The sequence below is a fragment of the Trichosurus vulpecula genome, chromosome 1 (genome assembly GCF_011100635.1).
Source record: "Trichosurus vulpecula isolate mTriVul1 chromosome 1, mTriVul1.pri, whole genome shotgun sequence".
NCBI classification, from domain to species: domain Eukaryota; kingdom Metazoa; phylum Chordata; class Mammalia; order Diprotodontia; family Phalangeridae; genus Trichosurus; species Trichosurus vulpecula.
Genome location: NC_050573.1, coordinates 417,362,788 through 417,384,205, shown reverse-complemented (window position 1 = coordinate 417,384,205; position 21,418 = coordinate 417,362,788). Strand labels below are relative to the sequence as shown.

Here is a 21,418-nt window from a genome sequence, read left to right as displayed (position 1 = left end):
GCCTTCCAGTAAAAACATATGAAGTTCTCCACCCTTACTCTCATTTCCATATACATATCTAAATCGTACTCAGCTTTCAAGACCCAACCCTGAACCCACACATTCCTTGAAACCTCCCCTGATTTCACCAGACAGATGGGATTTCTCATTCCTCTTACCTCCTATGTCACTTAGTGACACATTATTTGTACCACTAATGTTTTACCTAACTGTATTTTGCCTTGTCTTTTAGCCATTTATGTATATGCCCTCTCCCCTCCTAAATTATATTCTTGTAGAGGACAGGAGCCATTTTATATTTCTTGTTAACTCTATAGTGAACCTACTTTAATAGGGACCTTACATATAGTAGTTGCTAGGTAAATACAGTGATATCTAAATTGATGTGTCATTTGGATATAAAACTGACCATCAATTTGTATTGAGTATAAAGCAGTAAAATTGTTTTGTTTACTGCACTGAAGCAGTTGGGGCAATTGAGCTGTGGAGCCAGTAGGCAGCAGCTGTAGGCCACAGCCCCAAGAATGGGTGAGAATTAGACATTAGAGACTATCCCTTTCTTCCTGCTTATAGGCTGCCTAAAGGCAACAAATGCAAACTAGCTGGTATTTTTTTGCTGGCTCATTACATTACTAATTATAGAAAGAGTTTTACACAAAGAAGGGGAAAAAAAAGAGACTAGTGATATTTCGCAGTGGAGTATAGCTCAATTGACAGGGTCTGCTGTTGCTGAATGACTTTCCTTGTGTGCCTACATCAGAGGTTGTGAGACTTTTGTGTAATGAATTCTGCTGTGTGATGAGTGTGTGCATGCACTTTAAGCTTCATGACTTGAGAGGACTTGCCAACCTAGGCAGAAGGAGAGGAAGAGAACCTCCTGTCTTGGCTCACAATGCTGCACAGTAGCTAAGTGTGGACAGGGCAGGGCCATAGAATATGGGCCATTCTGAACAAATAGGAGTGGCCCAGCTGGAAGGGCTTAGATATCATAGGACGCTTACCCATTAGGAGAAAGGAAGGCATTTCTATGATTCCTTTTAGGTGTTTCTCAGTGCAAACTGATGGTCAAATAGTTACTGAGAAAATATTTTAAGTAGCAGTTGTGTTCTCATATTGTGGGCTCCCTCCTTCTCCCCCTTTTATGTTATTCTGTACTCTCTCCCTATACGTCTCCTATGGTATTTTTAAATTCTCTTTATATGATAATATTCATTAACTAATTGATCTTTCAAAATGCTGTTTTGATCATGCTACTTTACTCTCAAGAACCTGCATGGCTTCCCAGTACCTAGCACACCAAGTCCTTTGCATGGTTTTCAAGGTCTTACTTTAATTAGGAGAAATCATTTCCAATGGCTTCACTTTATGTAGTTTCTACTCTAGCCTTCTCACTGTTCTCCACACTTGAATTTTTTTTTCTTATAGGAATAAATTAATCAGCAAACATTCTAATATGCAAAGAACAAAAAAGAGGAGTGCATATCACTTGTGACCTCTTGTCTATTTTTTAAAAGAATCTATTGCACTTAACTCAGTGATAACAATATTGCCCTGTTTATATCCCTTTTTGAAATTCTTTTTATTTTCTTTTGCTTACACTTGTTTTTAGGGCTTATTTACATTTCTTGGGCCTTTCTCATGTTGTTTTCCACAATAAGAATGTCTTCCCTTCTTCACTTTACATATCCAACTTCTGAACAGCTTTCAGGACTTTTGGACACATTAAAAAAAACAGCATTCATTAAAAATATATTCATTCAATTCAATTCAACAAATATTTGTTAAGTGCCTCTTTGTGTGAGGTCCTCTGTTAGCTATATTGTAATTTGTTCCTATATTTTGGAAGTGCTCTTTAAGCCATCCTATTCCTCATTATGAAATTACATTGGCACTCAGTAACTGGAAAGCCCACATGGGCATGCTTTTTCCAGTGAACTCATCAGTTCATTGGTATCTTAAAGAATGTTTTCTCCTTTCAAAAAGCCAAACAAAGCAAACACTTGGTTCTCTTCAGAGAACTTAGTTATAGGTCTTCATTAAAAATTTAATTCATGTTGACTCAGTAAAATCAAATATGTTGTAGGTTTTAATGGGTGGGAGGAGAGAGCGATCCTTTGAAGATCATTATTCTTTTATTATTTCTTTTGTCTTATGCAGAAATGCCATGTTTATATACATCAATCTAGTCCCCTCCTTAGGACCTCCTGTTTAAATTTTGTAAAAGTTGGTAGGTTAACAGTGTCTGTTTTCTAGATGAGGAAAACAATCAAAGGATTATGCAAAGTCAGGAAATGCTGAGGCCTCCCAGGTGGGAAATATAAAGGGTTTTAAGTTATTACTTCTTACTTCACCATAATAACCTCTCTGTAGACCAGGCACTATTTCTATAGGAGTGTACCTTTTTGTAACATTACCTTCTTTAACAGCTGAACCTGAGTTTCAGTTACAGAGATGAAAATTCAGTCATTAGATTGTTTTTATCACAGACTATTTACTTAGAAGTAAGATGCTGTTTTTGTTATTTCTTTTGAAGTTGGTTTGTTGGTGTGGAGTACCCCCTGCCCCCCAAAGGCACTTGCTGTGTATGCTGAGAAAAAAAAGTGTCTTTTTTTATAAGGAACAGCGAGCCAGACACCATTAAAAGCACTTTAGAAGTGCCTGCTGTGTATGGAATATTATGTTAGGTGCTGTGTGAAAGACTAAAATTTGAAACGACCTTCACCATGAAACCTTACCTGACTCCTCTTTGTAAAAATGCTGTCATCCTCCAAACTTTGCTCAATCTCCCACCCCTGCCCCCAGCCATATTTATTTCATTCTGTCTTGTATTGTAGTTATTTTTGCTCTTGTTCTTGTTTAAGAAGGTTGTAGACATTGAGAACAGATTTAATGTTTTATTTCCACTTAACCTACCACAGTGCTTTGAACTTAAACAGTATAATGTTGCTGAATGGAATTGTTGAGACCCTCATGAATCTTTCAGTCTACTCGAGAGAGAATGACATATTCCACACTAAAACTATTACTGTTTCTTCTCCTTCTTCTTCTCTTTCACCTTCTCCTCCTCCTTCTTTTTCTCTTCATCTTCCGCCTCCTCTTTCTCCTTCTTCAGATTCATTGTTGTTTTTTGTTTCTGAACTACTTTTGACTGAAGTTCTGAAAAAAAAAAAACTGAGTTGGGAGATCTTCTAAAGTTTCCAGGTTTAGGATTTTTTGGTGAAAATTAAACATTTAAAGAGTAGTTCCTGGATCTTGGAAGTAAGAATGCTAAATATAGAAGAAACTAATTTTAAAATATGAAAACAAAAAAAATTCACTGATATATAATATTTTCGGTAAGTTTCATATATACGTATATATATCGTGAGAGAATCTTAAAATCTGATAATTTTTTCCTTCACTTTTTTTTCAATTTGCTAACCAAATAACCAGGACTATTGTCCTTTTGGTTTATAGAGCACTGTACCTGGAATCAGGAAGACCTGAGGTCAAATCTGTCCTACCAGCTGTGTGACCTTGGACAAGTCACTTAACCTTTGTCTCAATTTCCTCAGCTGTAAAATAGGTATCATAACAACCCCTACCATCTAGCGTTGTTGTGAGGATCAAATGAGATAATATATGAAAAGTGTTTAGTGCAGTTTCTTGGCACATAGTAGTTGCTATATAATGCCTCTCATCCCTTCTTCTTCTTCTTCTCCTTCTCCTTCTCCTTCTCCTTCTCCTTCTCCTTCTCCTTCTCCTTCTCCTTCTCCTTCTCCTTCTCCTTCTCCTTCTCCTTCCCCTTCCCCTTCTCCTTCTCCTCCTCCTTCTCCTCCTCCTCCTCCTTCTCCTTCTCCTCCTCCTTCTCCTCCTCCTCCTCCTTCTCCTCCTCCTCCTCCTCCTCCTTCTCCTTCTCCTTCCCCTTCCCCTTCTCCTTCTCCTTCTCCTCCTCCTTCTCCTCCTCCTCCTCCTTCTCCTTCTCCTCCTCCTTCTCCTCCTCCTCCTCCTCCTCCTCCTCCTCCTCCTCCTCCTCCTCCTCCTCCTCCTCCTCCTCCTCCTCCTCCTCCTCCTTCTCTTTCTTCTCCTTCTCTTTCTTCTTACCATTTCATGGAGTAAGGGAAAATTGGAACAACTGGAGTTCTGTATATATCCGTATCATTACACAGAAAAGCTTCCTGAAATGAGGGCAATTTCATCATTGAGCTCTGACCCTGACTTTAGCCCCATTCCCACTTTGATCCCACCAGAATCTTTCTAACTCATCTTAATGCTTTCAAACTTGTGCTCCATTAATGGAGGTGAGGGGACCAAGAAAATTTAATGTGCTTTGGTAATACTCTTGTCGGGGATGTTTTCATCGTATGCAGGACTGAACTGTCTGAGTTATTATGTCTCCTTCATTCTGACAGTTTCCATATCTTCCCATCTTCCCATCTGCCTTAGGGATAAACTCTATTTGGCCTCTACTACTCTCTAGATAATAAGTCATCTGCTTCTGTGTCAGACGCATCATGTTGAAATCTATAACTTCCAGGAATAAAAGAAGGTTTTGGCGTGATTTTAACTATATTTAATGTTTCCCAGTTAGACTTCAAGGTTAACTTACAGGTTGAAGTTTTTTAGAGGATGGAAGGTATAGCTGAAGCAACAGATGTCTTTTCATCCAGACAAATTTCCTCAAAGTTTCCAAAATTCATCTAAGAAATAATTAGAATTTGATCATGTGCAACATAATCAATGAACTTATCTAATTTTTTAATAACTTTCACTCCAAATAAATTGCTCTTCAATTATCGAGTCAAAGTAAAGCTTTAAAATTTCTTTAGAAATATTTTTAAAGGTGAACTTGAGCATCACCATTGTTTTTCACAACACTTTACAGTATTCTGTCTTAAAAAACATATAAAAATGATCTATGGTTTGAATATTCATAAAGGTCTCCATTTTGTCTCCTACATTGATCGTACTTGCTAATTTGTAGCACATCCATAGATTTCTAGGTTATGATATCATTAGCCTTCTGAAACTAAGCAGAACTGATCAGCTCCTCAGCTGGGAAATACAGCTGATGAGAGAAACATTTTGGGGGTGATTCAGTAGGTTGTATTGTTCTTTTAGGAGATATTGAACTCATGCCGCAGGATGACTCATGTTATTCATGTTAAGAGAATTCTGACATAGGAAGAATTCTTCTGCATTTGTCTAAAAAATCCTTCTGCTGTTACTTTATTAGTTTGACAAAGAAATGTTGTATAATTTATCTTAATCCTCTTTCTCCCTTTGGATTTCCGTATCTGCAACCCTGTTTTCTGGTTACTCTAGCCTATACTGAGTATGTCACTTCCTGTCATAGCAAACGGTTTAGCACTTTATTGTTAAAAGTTAATTTTCTTTTCAGTTAGTAAGTATTATTGTTGTTTGACTTCTGAGGCATTTAATCCTATGGGTGTTTTTTTAAAAAAAAAATAATTCCATTTTGTTTTGAAAGGGGCTGATAACATTAGGAAATACTGGAGTCGCTACTACCAAGGATCTCAAGGGGTAATATTTGTATTAGACAGTGCCTGTTCGGAAGAAGAACTAGAAACTGCTAGAAAAGAACTGCATTCAGCTCTTCAGCACCCACAGTTATGTACTTTGCCGTTTTTAATATTGGCCAATCATCAAGACAAGCCAGCTGCTCGATCAGTACAAGAGGTATGTCTTTCCTGCAAGGACAGTGCTGGGTATATGCTTTTTCTTTTTGTTTGCCTTAGCAAATTGGAATATTGAAAGATATATATGAATATGCATATATTTAAAAGTGATTTTTATGCTCTTAATCTTGTTAGCAGAAACCTGTGACGGTTTGATGTTTGTTTGTTTCTAGAATCATCTGTTTCAGCAAGCAAAGAATTATCTACCTGCTTAGTGAGACCAAAGAGTGTCAGGATGAACTTTTTGTCTTTTCCTTTGAAGACATTTAGAAGTATTTGTCTAAAAATATTATTTTATTCACAGATGTTTAAGGTATGCGTGAAACCTATTATGGTGCTACTTCATCCCTTATCTAACACCATGCTCCTTTCCTTCTTCAATACTCATTACTGAAATTGGAGGAAACATTACCTTCCAGGCTAAAATATGATATTTTTTTTCTTGGCTTGACATTCCATACCAACCAATGAATCTAGAAATGGCCTATTATTTTCCTCATTTTGTTTTTCTTAAATTACTATATCCATGCTATCTGTAAATAAGGCCACTTTTTGGTAGACTATGGCAGTGTTTCAATATATTTTTTATTTGTGGTTTGAAATAATATGACATTAGCTGTGGTAAGAGGCTAATGAAATCAGAACTTTTGTTGTGTTCTATTACACCTATTAACTTTTAGGATAGCTCCTTTTTTATTGTGAAAATCATTTCTCAAGTGATTTTGAAAGGAACTGATTAATGAGAACGACATTGTAGTTCATAGTCTCAAAATGGAGCAAAAAGCCAAGAATACTGTAAATTTTAATTCAGTTAGTTCTGTATTATAGTGTGTTTTATGACTACTGGGCATAGAGTTTCTTATCTTCAAAACATGTTTCATACTATGTCAATCGTGATTGCTTTGTGGACATACTTTGAGGTTGTAAAGTGCTAAATAAGTATTGGGGCAGTACCACATTATAATGCCACAATTTTGGATGCCTATTAGTGGATCCATACACGAAAGAGCTCTGTGCATTAAGTATGCTTGGATTGCCTCATCGGGTATAAAACCATTTTTATATGTTGCTTTAATTTACAAATATCAAAAATTCTTCATAATTATAGGTGTCATATTATTCAGAGAAGTGAGATTGTGAGAATCATCTGAATTTTAATTCCTAAGGTGATTCTAATCCTTCTTTGTGGCCTTAGCTTATTCATTAACTTCTTGGCATTTGTTTTTTCTGCATGTAGAATGAATATAGTAGTCCTTAATTTGGGAGAGCTGTGCTAATCAGTTTGTTAACGCCTGTAGAGAACTCTTTAGTTGAAAATTGCTTGTATTTTGGTGATCTGTTCAAGAATATTTTTTCTTATAAACCTTGTCTCAACCTCTTTTTCCCGAGAACTGTTCTCTTAGGAGTTACCTGTAATTATTTGACCCAAAGGAAATGTTCTTATTAAATACTATGCATTTTTAAAGGAAAATAGTCATTTAGAAATTGTAAGACTTTGTAGTGGGAAAAAATAAATTTTGATTATTCATAATTATATATTTTTCCTACTAAGTGAGATTGCTGAGTTAAATGTGTCATTTAAGTCTGATAGAAAACTCTCACCCTCATTTTCAGAGGTAAAATCAATGAAATTGAATAAAGGAAACTTTTAACAAATAAATTATCATTCAAATATCATTCTCATTCTTCCCATTGTTACTAAGTATTTTTTGCAGAATGATGAAAATGGTAAATTTCTCATTAAAATCGTCAGGAACCTTATCAGGAAATTGTTTAGCAGCATTTTTTTTTCCTTTTTATTTGCATCAGTTATGACAACTCAGTTTTTGTCTGTGTATAATTTGCTGCTTAGTATCACAAATCCTACCTTTGCCTGAAGCGAAGTCTTTGTTTTGACTTAGAATTGGTTTAAGTATATATGTAATAAAAGCACCTGATTTAAAAACATTTCATTATTGGGATATATGTAAATTTTATAATTTATCTCTTTGCCTTTGGGGAAATGGCATAAAGTTACTTTTCAATATGTTTAAACTGCTCCCACAACATACATTTATGTTTCTGCTTAGGGTGCGTTATTAATTTATTAGTGAAATTCATGTAGAGATATAGCTTTAAAATTAAATTAAATCCTCACTTCCAGAACAACAGTAAAGGAATGTTTTCACGGTATTTAGGCGAGGGCTAATTTCATAATCTATATTTACCACGTAACAGTGACTTTAATTTAGAACTGGAGCATTAAAAACATTTCTTCATTACCTTTAATAAACAATAAATATTTGTGCCTCGAAACTTACGTACATTAGAATATACACCTGTTAAGTGTATGCTGTTTTGAAATTCCAATCTTCTTTGCAAAATACATTACTGGGAATTGTGGGCAAAAGTTATTGAAGGTGTGTTCTGGGTTCTGTTCTTTCAGAACAATGGAAAAATACCTTCAGTTTACACAAGAATGATGAACAATTGTTAGATGCAGTTAAGGAGACAATGAGTCATAAAGGCTTATTGGTTCTTTCTGATTAAATTGTTACATTCTGTGCTCGCTGCATAATGCAGACATTGCACAATTACTTATGCTGTCTTTGGAGTAGAAGGGTATACACCCCTTTAAAGAATTTACTGGCATTATTTAATGAGGATATCACTGATTTTGAGAAGACGGTGAAATCTGAGGGAATATTTTGAGTTATTATGGAGGTATTCTTTGATTTCAAAGAGAATGAAAACTGCCAGGATTGTTTTCATTTCAGTGTTCTCGGTGTTGCTAAGTAGAAATGTTTGTGTAGAATACTAAAAAAGAAGGATGATAGTTAAAATTACCATGTAACCCACAGTCAGAGGGCAACATGCCCAATTATTTTGTTGCTACTTCGAAGTACAAGTGTAGTCTTGAAGAAGGCATATTTTCCCTTTATGTAATATACCTAGAAGACCAATGGGGTTAACCTTATCAGATTTAAAAATATATATGGCATATATATGATGTACGTATGTATGTTATGCATACACATTGTTATAATGCACAGTGGGGATCTACGTTTTGAACATCATGTTATCTTATTTTGTTTGTTTGCTTTTTAATAGCAAAAGCTCTAGGAAGAACACCCTTTATAAACTGTCTGAAGGCCAAGCGCTGTCTGCAACAGATGTTTGTTGTATTAACTTTGGGGAGGTGTAGTTGCTACAGTTTTCCAAAATTTACTTTTATCAAACATTTTTTTTCATTTTATATTACATACCATTAAAATATTTGTCTGCTTCTAGTGTGCTATCTTGACTCGTTAAGGAAAATCAGAAGCAATGGAATTGGAAAAACTAGGTAATGAGAAATTGTTATAATACATTGATGGGTTGTTTATTTGTATTGAATTGTAATTGTATCTAATTTGTTTTACAACTCCCATAGGAGAGCATACTTCAGTTCTGAAGTTATTTAAGAGGTCAGGGGGAATTTTATGAAAAGTTGATATAGTGGCCAATAAATGCAGCTCTGTTTTCTCCTCACTTGGTTACTGATTGTGGCTATTTCACCCCGTATTTTGAAAAAATCTAAAATTTAAAAATTGTGCACTGTGGCCTCTAATAAAAATATGTTTTAAAAATATGTAAGAACGACTAATCTTATGTTTTCAGCTATTTCATGAGTTAGTTTTCCTTCTCCCAAATTTCAGATGTTTAACCTTTTCAGTACTGATGCATCAAATCACTGAATTATTTGCGTATAGGCAATTTTGTGTTAATCCCAACATTAGCATGGAAGTTGTAAAGCCTTGGTAGTTAAGGCATAATGGATGAATGGGTAAATTGGTTATCTAGCTCATTAGTTGTAGCACAGAAAAATCTAGTCACTAAATTAGGATGTCCTCATAAAACTAGAATTTAAGTTGTGACCATGCCATTCCTCAATTTTCATTGTCAACAATTGATTTTTAATACATCCCGTTATGAGAAGGAAATTTACTTATTTGTCAAGCTAATGCTTGGTGAAGAATTTGAATAGAAATTGTATCCACATGTGAGAAGTTGCTTGTTTATAACAATATAAACATTGCCAATTTTTATATATTTTAAGCTGGTACTTAATATTTAGATTTTTTAAAAACATATAGAACTTTTCATAATGATTATATCCTGAGTAGCTTGCCTGGTTCTTACTTTTTTGTAATCATGAGACTGCCTTTGGGAGAGAATACTAATGGTCTTTTCAAAGATATTTAACCATTACTCTTAATGTATACAAATCAATCTTTTTAGTTTGTTGCCCCTCTCTTTTTTAAGCTTCAGAGATAGTGGTCTGATGTTAAGATACTGGACCATAGTGTTTATATCCCTAAATAATAAAATATTCATATCTCTAGATTTCAAAAAAGCATTTATGTTTTGTTATAGTATAGTTGTTGCGTGATAACTGTGTAAACAATTAAATCCCAATCCCACCCCCAATTTTACATGATAGATCTCTAATAGGAAATATGAAGCTTTATTTATTCTTTTTCAAGTCTCATTCATTGAAATTATATCCTGTGTCAACCTCCAGAGTTAGGTCTAAGAAAGACAAACAAGATTAGGTGTATCCATGTTTATTTCTCTCAAAGAGGATGGCATGCATACATGGGAGACAGTCTGGAACTGGGTCCTTTTTTGATTAGGGTACACAGTTTATATATCCTTTCAACAGGGGCTGATGTCACCCTGTCATCATTTTACCTTGGGACTGAGGAAATTCCTCTTTTAACAGACCACCCCCCCCCCCCCCGTCACCCTCCCCCCTCCCTGCCAGATTTGGGCTATCTAGACAAAAGAATCTGTCTCCTTCCAGGCATAAGTAGAACACAGTGGGTTTCCCTAACTTAGATTAAACTACTTGTTAGCTTGGATGGAGGCTGACCAGGATACAGAGAGTCAATGTAATCTCATTATCAGTGATGTCCTTCTGAAGAAAGAAACTGAACTTAAAGTGAGGACTTTGGAAGAAAGAGGCAGGGAGAAGCTCTGAATCTTTAAGATATTAGTTATTAATAATCATTTTTCACACCTGTTAGGAAAAAGGAAGAATACACTTTCTTGTAAAGTAACTCTATTTCTTGTAAAAGAGTTGTAAAACTATTTGAATCTCCTGAATCTTCCAGTGTCTTGAATTGCTCCTTGGCTGCTTTCTAGAGTGCTGATTTGATTTCGCTGAGAGTCTTGTACATACCTATTGTGTGAGCAGTTTGAAAATTCCCTTATGGGATGTGCACTTATTTTTAAATGATATAGGAGTGATGTATATACTATTTTTAGGACATTCAATACAGATGTGTACTGTACAGCCACAATTCGGTATCAGGGAACAACGCTCTCCTCATCTGTTTCATCTACAAAATTTTTCTGTGGTGTACTGAAACATGATGGCACCTTGGAAGAGAAGCTATATCAAGAAGTCATTGACTTGGTTGATGCCACATTTTGTTTATTGACATAATTTAACAACTTAGATCAGAGTAGTTAGCCAAAGTAATGTCACCTGACTTTTTCCCTTTACATAACCTCTCTTGAGAAACTTCATCTTTTCACCTGGTTTCAATTATCTTAAGCCTGCCTCTTAGCTCTGACCTCTCCTTTTTTCCCGCCTGTATTTCTTGCCTCCTACAAGACACCCATACATACAATACATATACAATATGTGAACCACTGATGCCTAGAACTTTTCGACATCTGATCAACAAATGAAAAACCTATCATATGCACAGGCATTATGTCAGGCACTCTCTGGTAAATAAGACTGAAGTGTGGTTCTTGCCCTCACTGAGTTTGTAATCTATTTGGAGAAATAATAATGTACCTTTCTATGATTATACGATTTAAAATTAGAATGGATGTTGGTGGTAATGCAGTTCAGTCCCTTCAGTTTACATATGGGGAAACTGCACCACTAAGAAGCTAAAAGACTAGGGTCATATAACTAGAAATTGGCAGGATTTAAGCATAGGTCCTCTGTGTTGAAGCCTGCACTCTTGATTCTTTGGATTTATTTGAAATCACTTGTAGTGCTGTCATCTTGAGCCTCCCTTGTAGTTTTCCCCTCAAGATCAGTAGCTAGTGCCAGTTAATATCATCAAACCAGAGATTTTTACCCTATTATCAAGTTGACTAGTTGTAATCTCCTTGATTATTTCCTGAAGATAGAACATTAACTTTTATGGAGAGATATTTATGGAAAAGATACAGTAAGAACCAAATTCCAAAAAATTCCTCTCCTCTTCTGCCTTGCCTCTCCTTTCTGAGTCATTTGACCAGGGCACACTGTCCCTTCCACCACCTTGATCTCTAGCAGTTGCTACAAAGCATTTGTCCCACTCAGTACTCTTGCAGACATGGCAGAAGTGATGACCAAATCGCTGCCATGTTTATCAGACACAGTGTCTAGGCTGTTAGTCTGGAATAAAGCTATGATTGCTGACATGTTCTACTGCTCTTCTGATCTTTTGAAGCTCACAAGGTCATTCTGTCCTCAGTCCTCCTTCACTACGAACCAGAAAGACTAGACACAAGAGTGAGGTGGCTCAGTGGACAGAGTGTGGGACCTGGAGCCAGGAAGGCCTGGCTCAAATCCCACCTCCCCTTCTTACTGAACTGTCACTTTAACATCTTCTGCCCCAGTTTCCTTCTCCTTAAAATGGGAATAATAATAGCACCCATCCCACAAGGTTGTTATGAGGATCAAATGAGATGATATATGTAAAATTATCATGAATCTTAAAGTGCTGTATAATTGCTAACTATTAATCCGACAGAACAGAAACAACACAGGCACCATGTTTTCCAGGCCAAATGGTATCTAGGTGGTAAGGACCCAAGAGCTCTCCTGAACCAGATAGCACTTGTTGTCTCATTTACCATCAGGGGAGAGACAGCTAGATTTGGTCCATTAGTATGTTTTGTATGCACATGCATTGCAGACTCAGAAGCCAATTAAAAGACTTTTCTTCACCAGGTAGTAAGCAGATAGGAAATAATCATGAATACTAGTGCATGTTCTAAATTGAGGTCAAGGCTCCTCCTACATTTCCAGGTCATCATGAATTTTCAGCATCAAATTCCCTAAGCAACTATGTTGATTGGCTCCAGGCACATGCTCCCAGGGTGGCTAGACCCTCATTGTCCTGTCTCTTCTCTACATATAGTTTGAGTCACATCATCCATTAAGTCTTCCTATTTGTTTTCTCATGTGTAAAATGATGATCAAATGAGTTAGTTCCTTTAAGCACTTTGTAAATTGTAAAGCGCTTTCTAAATGGCAGCTGTGGTCATCTTTATCATTGTCTTCATCCTCCTCCTCAGTATCATCCCCATCATCAGGTGAGCATTTGTGCTAACCATGGATGATACAAACAAAAGGTAAATGGTCCCTGCCCTTTAGCAGCTTACATTGTGATGAAGGAGGCAACATGCATATACATTATACAAAATGTATACAAAACACTGATAAAAGGTACTCTTGGAAGGGCATAGCTCTAGCAGTTTGTTTCCCTCAGAGATGATGCTTGAGCTGATTTTGAGGAAAGAAAACAAGTTCTGTTGTAGAAATGTCAGAATCGTGATGTAGATCTGGGAGTCATCTTCATAAAAAGGACAATTGAGCCTTGTGGATGCAGATGAGGCTACAGAATATGAGAGTTTTGAGATAAAAGAGAAAAAGTCACAGGACAGAATTTTTCTGGTGTTGATTCAGGGGGGAAAAAGACCGTTCTGGAATGGACAGACAGGTTGTTTTTTTGTCTTTTGTTTTCTAAGAGGACCAGTGACATCACAGGTGATGTCTTGATTTGCCTGTGAATTGGATTTAAGTGAGGCAGAATTACCCAAAGTCATCAGCCTCACTCTATCTTTCAGAGTCATCCAAGTCCAGTGGCAAGACAAAAGTCAAGATAACTAGAGGTGGCCTAGGGATGCAGTGGAAGACCTTGGTGTCTTTTGATGTCTGAACAAGCCCTAAGTGCTCTACAGTGCCTCCTTCAGCTGCCTTTATGGCTGTTGGAGCAAATTGTTCTCATCCACCCATTCCACCAGGGGAAGTCTTCCCATGCTTGGGGTAGACACCCCCCTAAGTTACTCATGGGTTTGAGACCTCTTGGTTACCCGCAACCTGGTTTAGCCCATCTGCCGAGACAATGAGAAGGAAAAGCAAGAAACAACAGTGTCACTAAAAATCAGAGAGTACAGAGTTTCAAGGAAGAAAGGGGTGGTCAACATGACAAATGTTGCAGAGAATTCAAGAAGGATGACCTTTTATTTTGACAGGTTTGTCTCTGCCTGGACTCTCTCCCACTCTTTTCTATTCTATATACTGCTGCTTAAGAAACTTTCCTTAAGCATTGATTTGACTCCTCTATTCAGTCAACTTGAATGGCTTCCTTTTGCCTCTTAGGTAAAATGCATAGTATTCTGTTGAGCTTTTAAATATGTTCACAGCCTGGCCCTAACCTAAGTTTCTAGCCTTTTTAGATATTACTTTTCCTCCTGAACTCCTTGATTCAAGAAAACTGACCTTTTCTCTGTTCTTTACACCAGACACTGTGTTCTCTCTTTACACTGACTGTCTCCAGTGCCTGGAATGCATTCCTTCTTGTTGTCCTTGTTCATTCTTTCATAACCCCATTTGGGGTTTTTTCTTGGCAAAGATACTGAAGTGTTTTGCCATTTCCTTCTTTAGCTCATTTTACAGATGGGGAAACTGAGGCAAACAGGATTAAGGGACTTGCCCAAAGTTACACAACTAGTAAGTGTCTGAGGCCAGATTTGAACTCAGGACTATGAGGTTTCCTGACTCCTAGCTGTGCATTCCTTCCTTATCTCTTCTATACAGAGTTCCTCCCTTCTTTAAGATATAGCTCAAGCACCACTTCCTATGGGAAGCTTTTCTTTATCTAGGTCTTCTTAACATTGGTGTCCTCTCTCCCAAGCCACCTTGTATTGTTTATATTTATTCACCTTATGTTTGTGATGTGGTGCGTATGTGTGCATGAGCGTGTGTGTTTGTGTGTGTGTATACACCCATCTAGCTGTCTCTATTTGTCTGTCTATCTATACACATTCGTTATCTCTTCTTTAGAACATCATCTTCTTGAGAATAGGGATTATTGGGGCAGCTAGGTGGCACAGTGAGTAGTCCACTGGCCCTGGAATCAGGAGGACCTGAGTTCAAATCCAGCCTCAGACACTTGACCCGTGTACTAGCTGTGGGACTTTGGGCAAGTCACTTAACCCCAATTGCCTTTCCTTCCCCCCTCCAAAAAAAAAAAGGGAGAAAAGGGATTATTTTATTCTTTTTACTTGAATCCTCAGAACCTGGCACAGAGTAGGTGTTTAATAAATGTTTGTTGATTTATTAATAATAATAATAAATTGGATCTATTGATTTCAGAGGTTCCTCGCAGCTCTAAAATTCTATTTTTTTGTATTCCTTTCTCAGGTACTAAACCACCCAAAACAGATAGATACAGCTTTGATAAAATATGTACAGTGTGTATACACACACTGACACATCTCTCTCTCTCTCTCTGTATGTACACATCCATCCATCCATCCATTCTGTTTTGTAAATAATTAAGTATTTTCTTGGGTAGCTTGGTGGTACAGTAGATAGAGTGCAGAGTCTGGCATCAGTAAGACTCTTCCTGAGTTCAAATCTGGCCCCAGACATTTATTAGCTATCTGTGCTTTAGCAAATCCCCTAACTCTGCCTCCCTTTCCTTATCTGTAAAAAAGGGCCAGAGAAGGAAATGGCAAACCACTCCAGTATCTTTGCTCAGAAACCTCCACATGGTCTGAAGATCAGACAAAACTGAATAATAACAACAAAGTATTTTGCTTGTATTTGTCCTAATCTCTTTTAGATTATAATCTCTTCATTGAAACTCTACCAGCTATTGTTCCTCTTGGGCCTCTCATTGTTCTTTGTAGAGCCAGTGGTCTGTAAGTGTTGATTAATGAACACATTTTCTTTAAGCTGCTTAGATTCGGTCTAATTTGGTAGTATTTTGTGCTGTCCTTTTCATAGTTTTCTTTCCATCTTTTAAGGTTATGGTATAAAGTTGAGCTCTGTAGGACATCATTGAAAACAAGGAACTCAAATTTAATTAAAGTGAATTACATCTTTCAATTTAGGGGGAAAAGTGCTTAAAGTAATGTTTCTACATGGGCTTATTGTTTAGAAAGAAGTTGTTAGTTTTAAAATTTTATTTCATGTGGATATCTAGGGTTTTTTAATAGCAGCAATTAAAGATGAAGTTCTATAATCTTCTTTGTTGCATTCAAGTCTTTATTTTTCATATCTTTACAGTTTTTTTGGCTAATAATTTTTTTATTATATTTTAGAAATTAATGTAATTTGGAAGTCACTCTTTCAACTCCGTGTTTCCTTAAAATTAAGTAACTAAATAACTGTTATTCAGGAGATACAATGATTTTGAAGTCAGTGTGTGTACAACGTGTTATTTCTTTAGTTCTTAGATTCTCCCCTCCCCTTTTTTCCTGGCAAAAGAAAACTGAGACAGTCAGAACACATTCCATAGCTTACAAAGTTAATAAAACATTTGTCCAGTTAAATTAATTTGAAAATAGGCACATAGTTAACGTTGGTAAGGTGCTTTGAAGATAAAAAGCCCAATAAGTGTTGGTTATTATAATTATGATAATTATTATCATTATTATTATTACATAGTGTCTGCTTGAAAATATCCTTGGTGACTCTGGGATGGTTGAGACTAATGAGAGAGGTTAATCTGCTGGAGTTTATCCAGAACTAAGGGTCTGAGACACAGTGGGCTCAAGTTTTCATCAAGGGAATCTGTTGTGTTGAGTGCTTTTATTTCTTCTTTAAAGCTGTGAAGAAGGGTGAGCGTCCTAATGAACTTTCAAGTGAAGTATCAGGATTCTTTTTTAATCACTCAGATACTTTGTTTGATAGTTCTACCAAAAATGAATTGGATACACATAGAAACTATTTCATAATTTAAAATATTTAAACAACATAGAAATCATAACTTCCAAACGTTTCCAGACCTTTTTTCATGGGAAATGGAAGATCTTAATTAAAATTTAAAGAGACCAATTCAAATGTTAAGAAATGACAAAACTGGTTATTACAGCTGATTCTGTGAATTACCCTGGAAATAAAAGAGATATCTGAAGTTAAGCTAAGGAATATTTTAGATTGGAAAAAATAAAAGACCTTGGGATTAAACAGGTGCTTTTTAAAGAACAGAGTGTTTTATTAGTTATTGTAAATATTGGCATCCCAAGTCACGGAGGTAAAGAAAATGTTCAAGTTGGACTTGAACCAGTAAGAGTAGAGCCCTGGAGTCTGCTCCCAACTTGGCAATCAGTAAGACATCAGTGACAGGTCTGAAGAAGACATTCCCCAATATTATTGCAAACAAAGTAATGCCAGGATCTCCTGGGAATGAAAAGAGAAAAGGTGCCTGGAGCCAATGAATTACAATTGACAACCTAAAGGCAGTTGAAGAACCAATTGCTCCAGTGATTGCAAAGCTATTCATAATGTGCAGCAGACAGAGAGAAGCAGCAGAAACAATGCCTCAGTTCCACAATATTGCTTCATGAGAATAGAGAAAGAGAACCCAAAGAGCTACTGACCCTGAGACCAATTTCCAGGCAGCTGCACAAACTATATCCTGTAATTAAAGGTTCTAACCAGAAATCACAGCAATACCAGACTCCTGCAAGTCCAGCTAACTAGTTTGTTTTACAATAGAGGAAACACCCTTAAAGTTTTAAAAAAAGATCATTGAAAAGGTAGGTATGAAAACTGTCCTGTGTTTTTGGCAGTGACTTTGGAGGGGGAAAAAAAAGCCTGCTGGTTAGTGCAAAAATTGAAATCTAATAATTTTAACTTTTTAAAAGAACAAAATTTTAAGGAATGACTGCTGCTTTTGTCTCTGAATGGAAGAATACTGATAATCAGGAACAAACCTTTTCTGCTTGTCTTCCTTCTAGTTTTTAGCCACTGAGAGATTTTTCTACGATAGCAATGAAAGAATGAATATATATAGCTGTAAGCACACTAATGTCTTTGTAATGTCTTTGAGGGATCTCGTTGCTCTGAGCTACATATTACAAATCCTCCATCCCATAGTTGAAGGTTTAGCTGATCTTGAGTCATTGTAACTCCATAGATCTATCACCTGGTGACCCACTCCAGATTTAGCTTGGCATGTCCTCAGATAACAGACATACAGGCTATCATTGGGCCTATGCTCATTGGTAAGTTACCTTGGTTAGCTGGTATACCTCTTGCATGGCCTTCAAGAATCTAGCATCATGTTTAGGCCACAGTTAGACACTGGAGAAGTATTTTATTGGAAGGATATTTATTAAGAGACTCTACTATAGATTGTTTGGATTTGAACAATAATAAAACAATCTATAATAATCTTTTAGTTCAAACTCTACTGCAGAGAGCACAACTCCGATGGCCTGCCCGTGTTGTTTGAATGCTAAATATAAGCTGGCCAAAAAGACTTTTATTGAGAAGTCACAGAGGGCAAGTGCCCACATGGTGGTCAAAAAAGCAATATAAGGACACTCTCCAGGTTTCTCTTAAGAACTTTGGAATTGATTGTGTGACATTGGAGACACTGGCAGAGGACCACTCAGTATGATGTACCCTCATCAGAGAAGGTGCTGTACTTTATGAGCAAAGCAGAATTGAAGTAGCTCAAAAGAAACATGAGATGTGCAGATTTAGAGAGTCCACCCCAAATGTTCACATGGACTATTTGTACCCAACCTGTGGTAGAACATTCCAAGCCCATATTAGTTTGACCAACCATGGTCAGCCACATTGTGACTTGACTCCAACATAGTGATGTCATTCTGGTCCTCCTCAAGAATGAAGGACAACAACCACCATTATAGATACCCCTGAAGAATTTCCAGCATTCTGGTATACATAGAGTAGTTAAAGCATCTGAATTCATTATATATGTGATACTGTTATAGTCTATCATTACCTAGCCTTTGAAAAAAATATGTCTCATAATAATATATACATGTCTAAACAACTTACATATGGCTATTTTGCATTTATTTAGTTGTTTTCAATCATGTTCAACTCTTCGTGATCCCATTTGGGGTTTCCTGGGCAAAAACACTGGAGTGATTTGCCATTTTCTTCTCCAGCTCATTTACAGATGAGGAAATGGAGGCAAACACAGTTAAGTGTCTTGCCCAGGGTCACACAGCTAGGAAGTGACTCAGGCCAAATTTGAATTCAGGAAGATGAGTCTTCTTGACTCCAGGCCTCATACTCTACCTACTGTGCCATCTAGCTGCCCCATATATGGCTATAGGGAGATAACCAAGATCATTGACCTATTTATAAATACAGATAGAGGTATGTCATGTCACTATAGTGAGCAAATGTTTGTTACTTGATGAATATGGTAGTTCAGTGGCTAAGAACAAAGGCCCAATGATATTCCTCAATCACAGATTCTTGATTACCTCATTTGTGATAAGGAATGCTCTACACTATAGTTTATAGGGAGTCACCCCAGTCAGGAAGACAAAAATTTTAAGTCCAGCCTCTCGACATATATTGGCTGTGTGACCAAAGCCCAGGAAATCTACAGGGTGTAGGGGTTGTGGACGCACTGTAAAGGGTATATAATTACCCAGTCAGAGGGGGTGAAGATGGGTTCTTCACTTTCTTTGAAGTAGCCAGTCTTGGGACTTATTTCAGGTCCAACCACACCTATCCTTATCACCCAGCACTCCCATACTTTGCCCCCTCCTCATGTTAGTATTCATTCTTTCCACTTCAGAACCTTGCTTTCATCTCTTAGGGTGATTATAACCTAACCACTCCTGGGGCACCCTCAGCTGCTGTACAGGTGTCATCTGCTTGGTCCCTTAGTATACCCACCCAGTGTACTTGAGACAGTCTTGTAGGTGTGGCAGACACAAACTCTGTGCCTGTAAGGCATTGACCAGTCAAGAAAAGTGTTACCTTCCCTCTTTTCACTTTGGATGAGACAGAGCCCTGCATCCCTGCTAAGTTAACATGCACACATTATAAGCACTCACAGTTTGTTTTATGAATAGCTTGTTGACCACTTCCCAGGACAATTCACTTCTTAATGACCCCAGGATACTCTCCTAAGGATAGATCAGTAGCTGTTCTGCACTGATGGGAGTTTTCTCACTGGAGAATATAGAATTTTCCACTGGAGAACCAGTGAGATCATAGGTCTGCACACAGCCCCCTCCCGCAAGTCCCCAAATAAAACACAAAAGCAGTAATTACTTTTGGAGCTTTATAGTGATTGCTTGACCAGTTTGTCTCTACAGGAACAATATCTAGTCAACAAGAAAGACTTGGCCTGTTTTCTGAATGTGTTTTTGAAAATCTGATATGTCTTGACTTAGAAGCCTTTGATACTCAGTATTGCCAATTCCACAAAGAGATCATATAATTTTTAGAGCTAGAGATCCTCAGGCATACTCTTTTTCTCCATGGTTGCCCGAAATCCCATTTCACAACTGTGGAAATCATACCATCCAAAATTTAAACAGGAGGAGAGTTTGACATGCTTTTCCTAGTGTTTCAGATTTAGTGCCTAAATTCAGAGATAGGAAGCACCATCAGGTTGGTTAGGTCTAACATTTTCACAACACACCTGACTCATCATTATTAGGTTGTTTTAAAGTTGGTGATCTGTGATGCTATAGCTGTTTGGAGGTTAAACCACTCAATATTGTGAGTAGAATAAAAGAAAGATGAATTCTAGCTTTAAAATTTTATTTCATTTAAGTTCACATCATTTGAGACTTTGAAGAATATATTTGTATCTCACTCTAGAATAATTACATAGGCTATATTAATTAGTTAAATAAGAAAATGTAGAATTTGTTATGTTATTTAATAATAGACTAGTAATGTCTAATTTTGATTTCACGGTGAAATAAGTTTTTACTGAAAAGAATCAGAGTGGAAAGTCTAGGTAACTTGTGTGTACTTTGAACAAAGAAAACAGGGAAACTGAAATGAAAAGAAAAATTTGGCAGACAATTCCTTGGAGAACAGCTGGTTGGATAATTACAATTGTCAATTCTACTATAAGGTAAATATTCTGTCACTGTGTTGCTGTGTATTTTGTAGCATAGAAGCTTGATTGGCCATTTGAGAGGTCTTAGAAAACATTTAAAAAAAAAACCAAAAACAAGAATCTTGAAATGAGGTATATCCATTTGGTATGATGATAGCAAGGCTAGGGAATAGGAACTGAACCCTTGATTTCATCGATACAGGGAGCTCCCAGTGAGGAACTTCCGTACTTAAGGTTGATCAGCACCTTCTATGCAGCTCACATGGTGTAAATCAGCTGCTGTCTGGGGCAGTGGTGACAACCTCAGATAGAATTGGGGGCCACTCATCTGTACATAATTGGATCCCTGCCTGCAGCACATTGACTTACTTTAAAAATGTAATGTTATCTTTTGCTTCTTTTGTTAAATATTTCCCTATTATGGTTCATTCTGGTTTCAGCTTCATGTTTGATACCTCTGGTCTAGAGCACTGAAAGGTTAAGTAACTTGTCCAGCATCACACAGTTAGTTTGTGTCACAGGTGAAGATGAGAACCCAGGTCTTTGGATCCCAGGCCAGATCTTTATCTGTTGTGCTAAGCTGCTTCTCTTCTACAGGGTGTTCCTAAAGTCTGGACACAT

The 21,418-nt window shown here is 36.9% G+C and overlaps 1 protein-coding gene across 2 annotated transcripts in view; it reads left to right on the top strand.

Moving 5' to 3' along the window:
• Window positions 1-21,418, top strand: part of ARL15 (ADP ribosylation factor like GTPase 15) — a 523,367-nt gene that overhangs the window by 244,185 nt on the left and 257,764 nt on the right. For both annotated transcript variants that reach the window (XM_036760629.1, XM_036760625.1), the window contains one exon: window positions 5,471-5,679. In XM_036760629.1, the coding sequence (XP_036616524.1) occupies window positions 5,471-5,679 (209 nt within the window). The remainder of the gene's footprint in view (window positions 1-5,470; window positions 5,680-21,418) is intronic.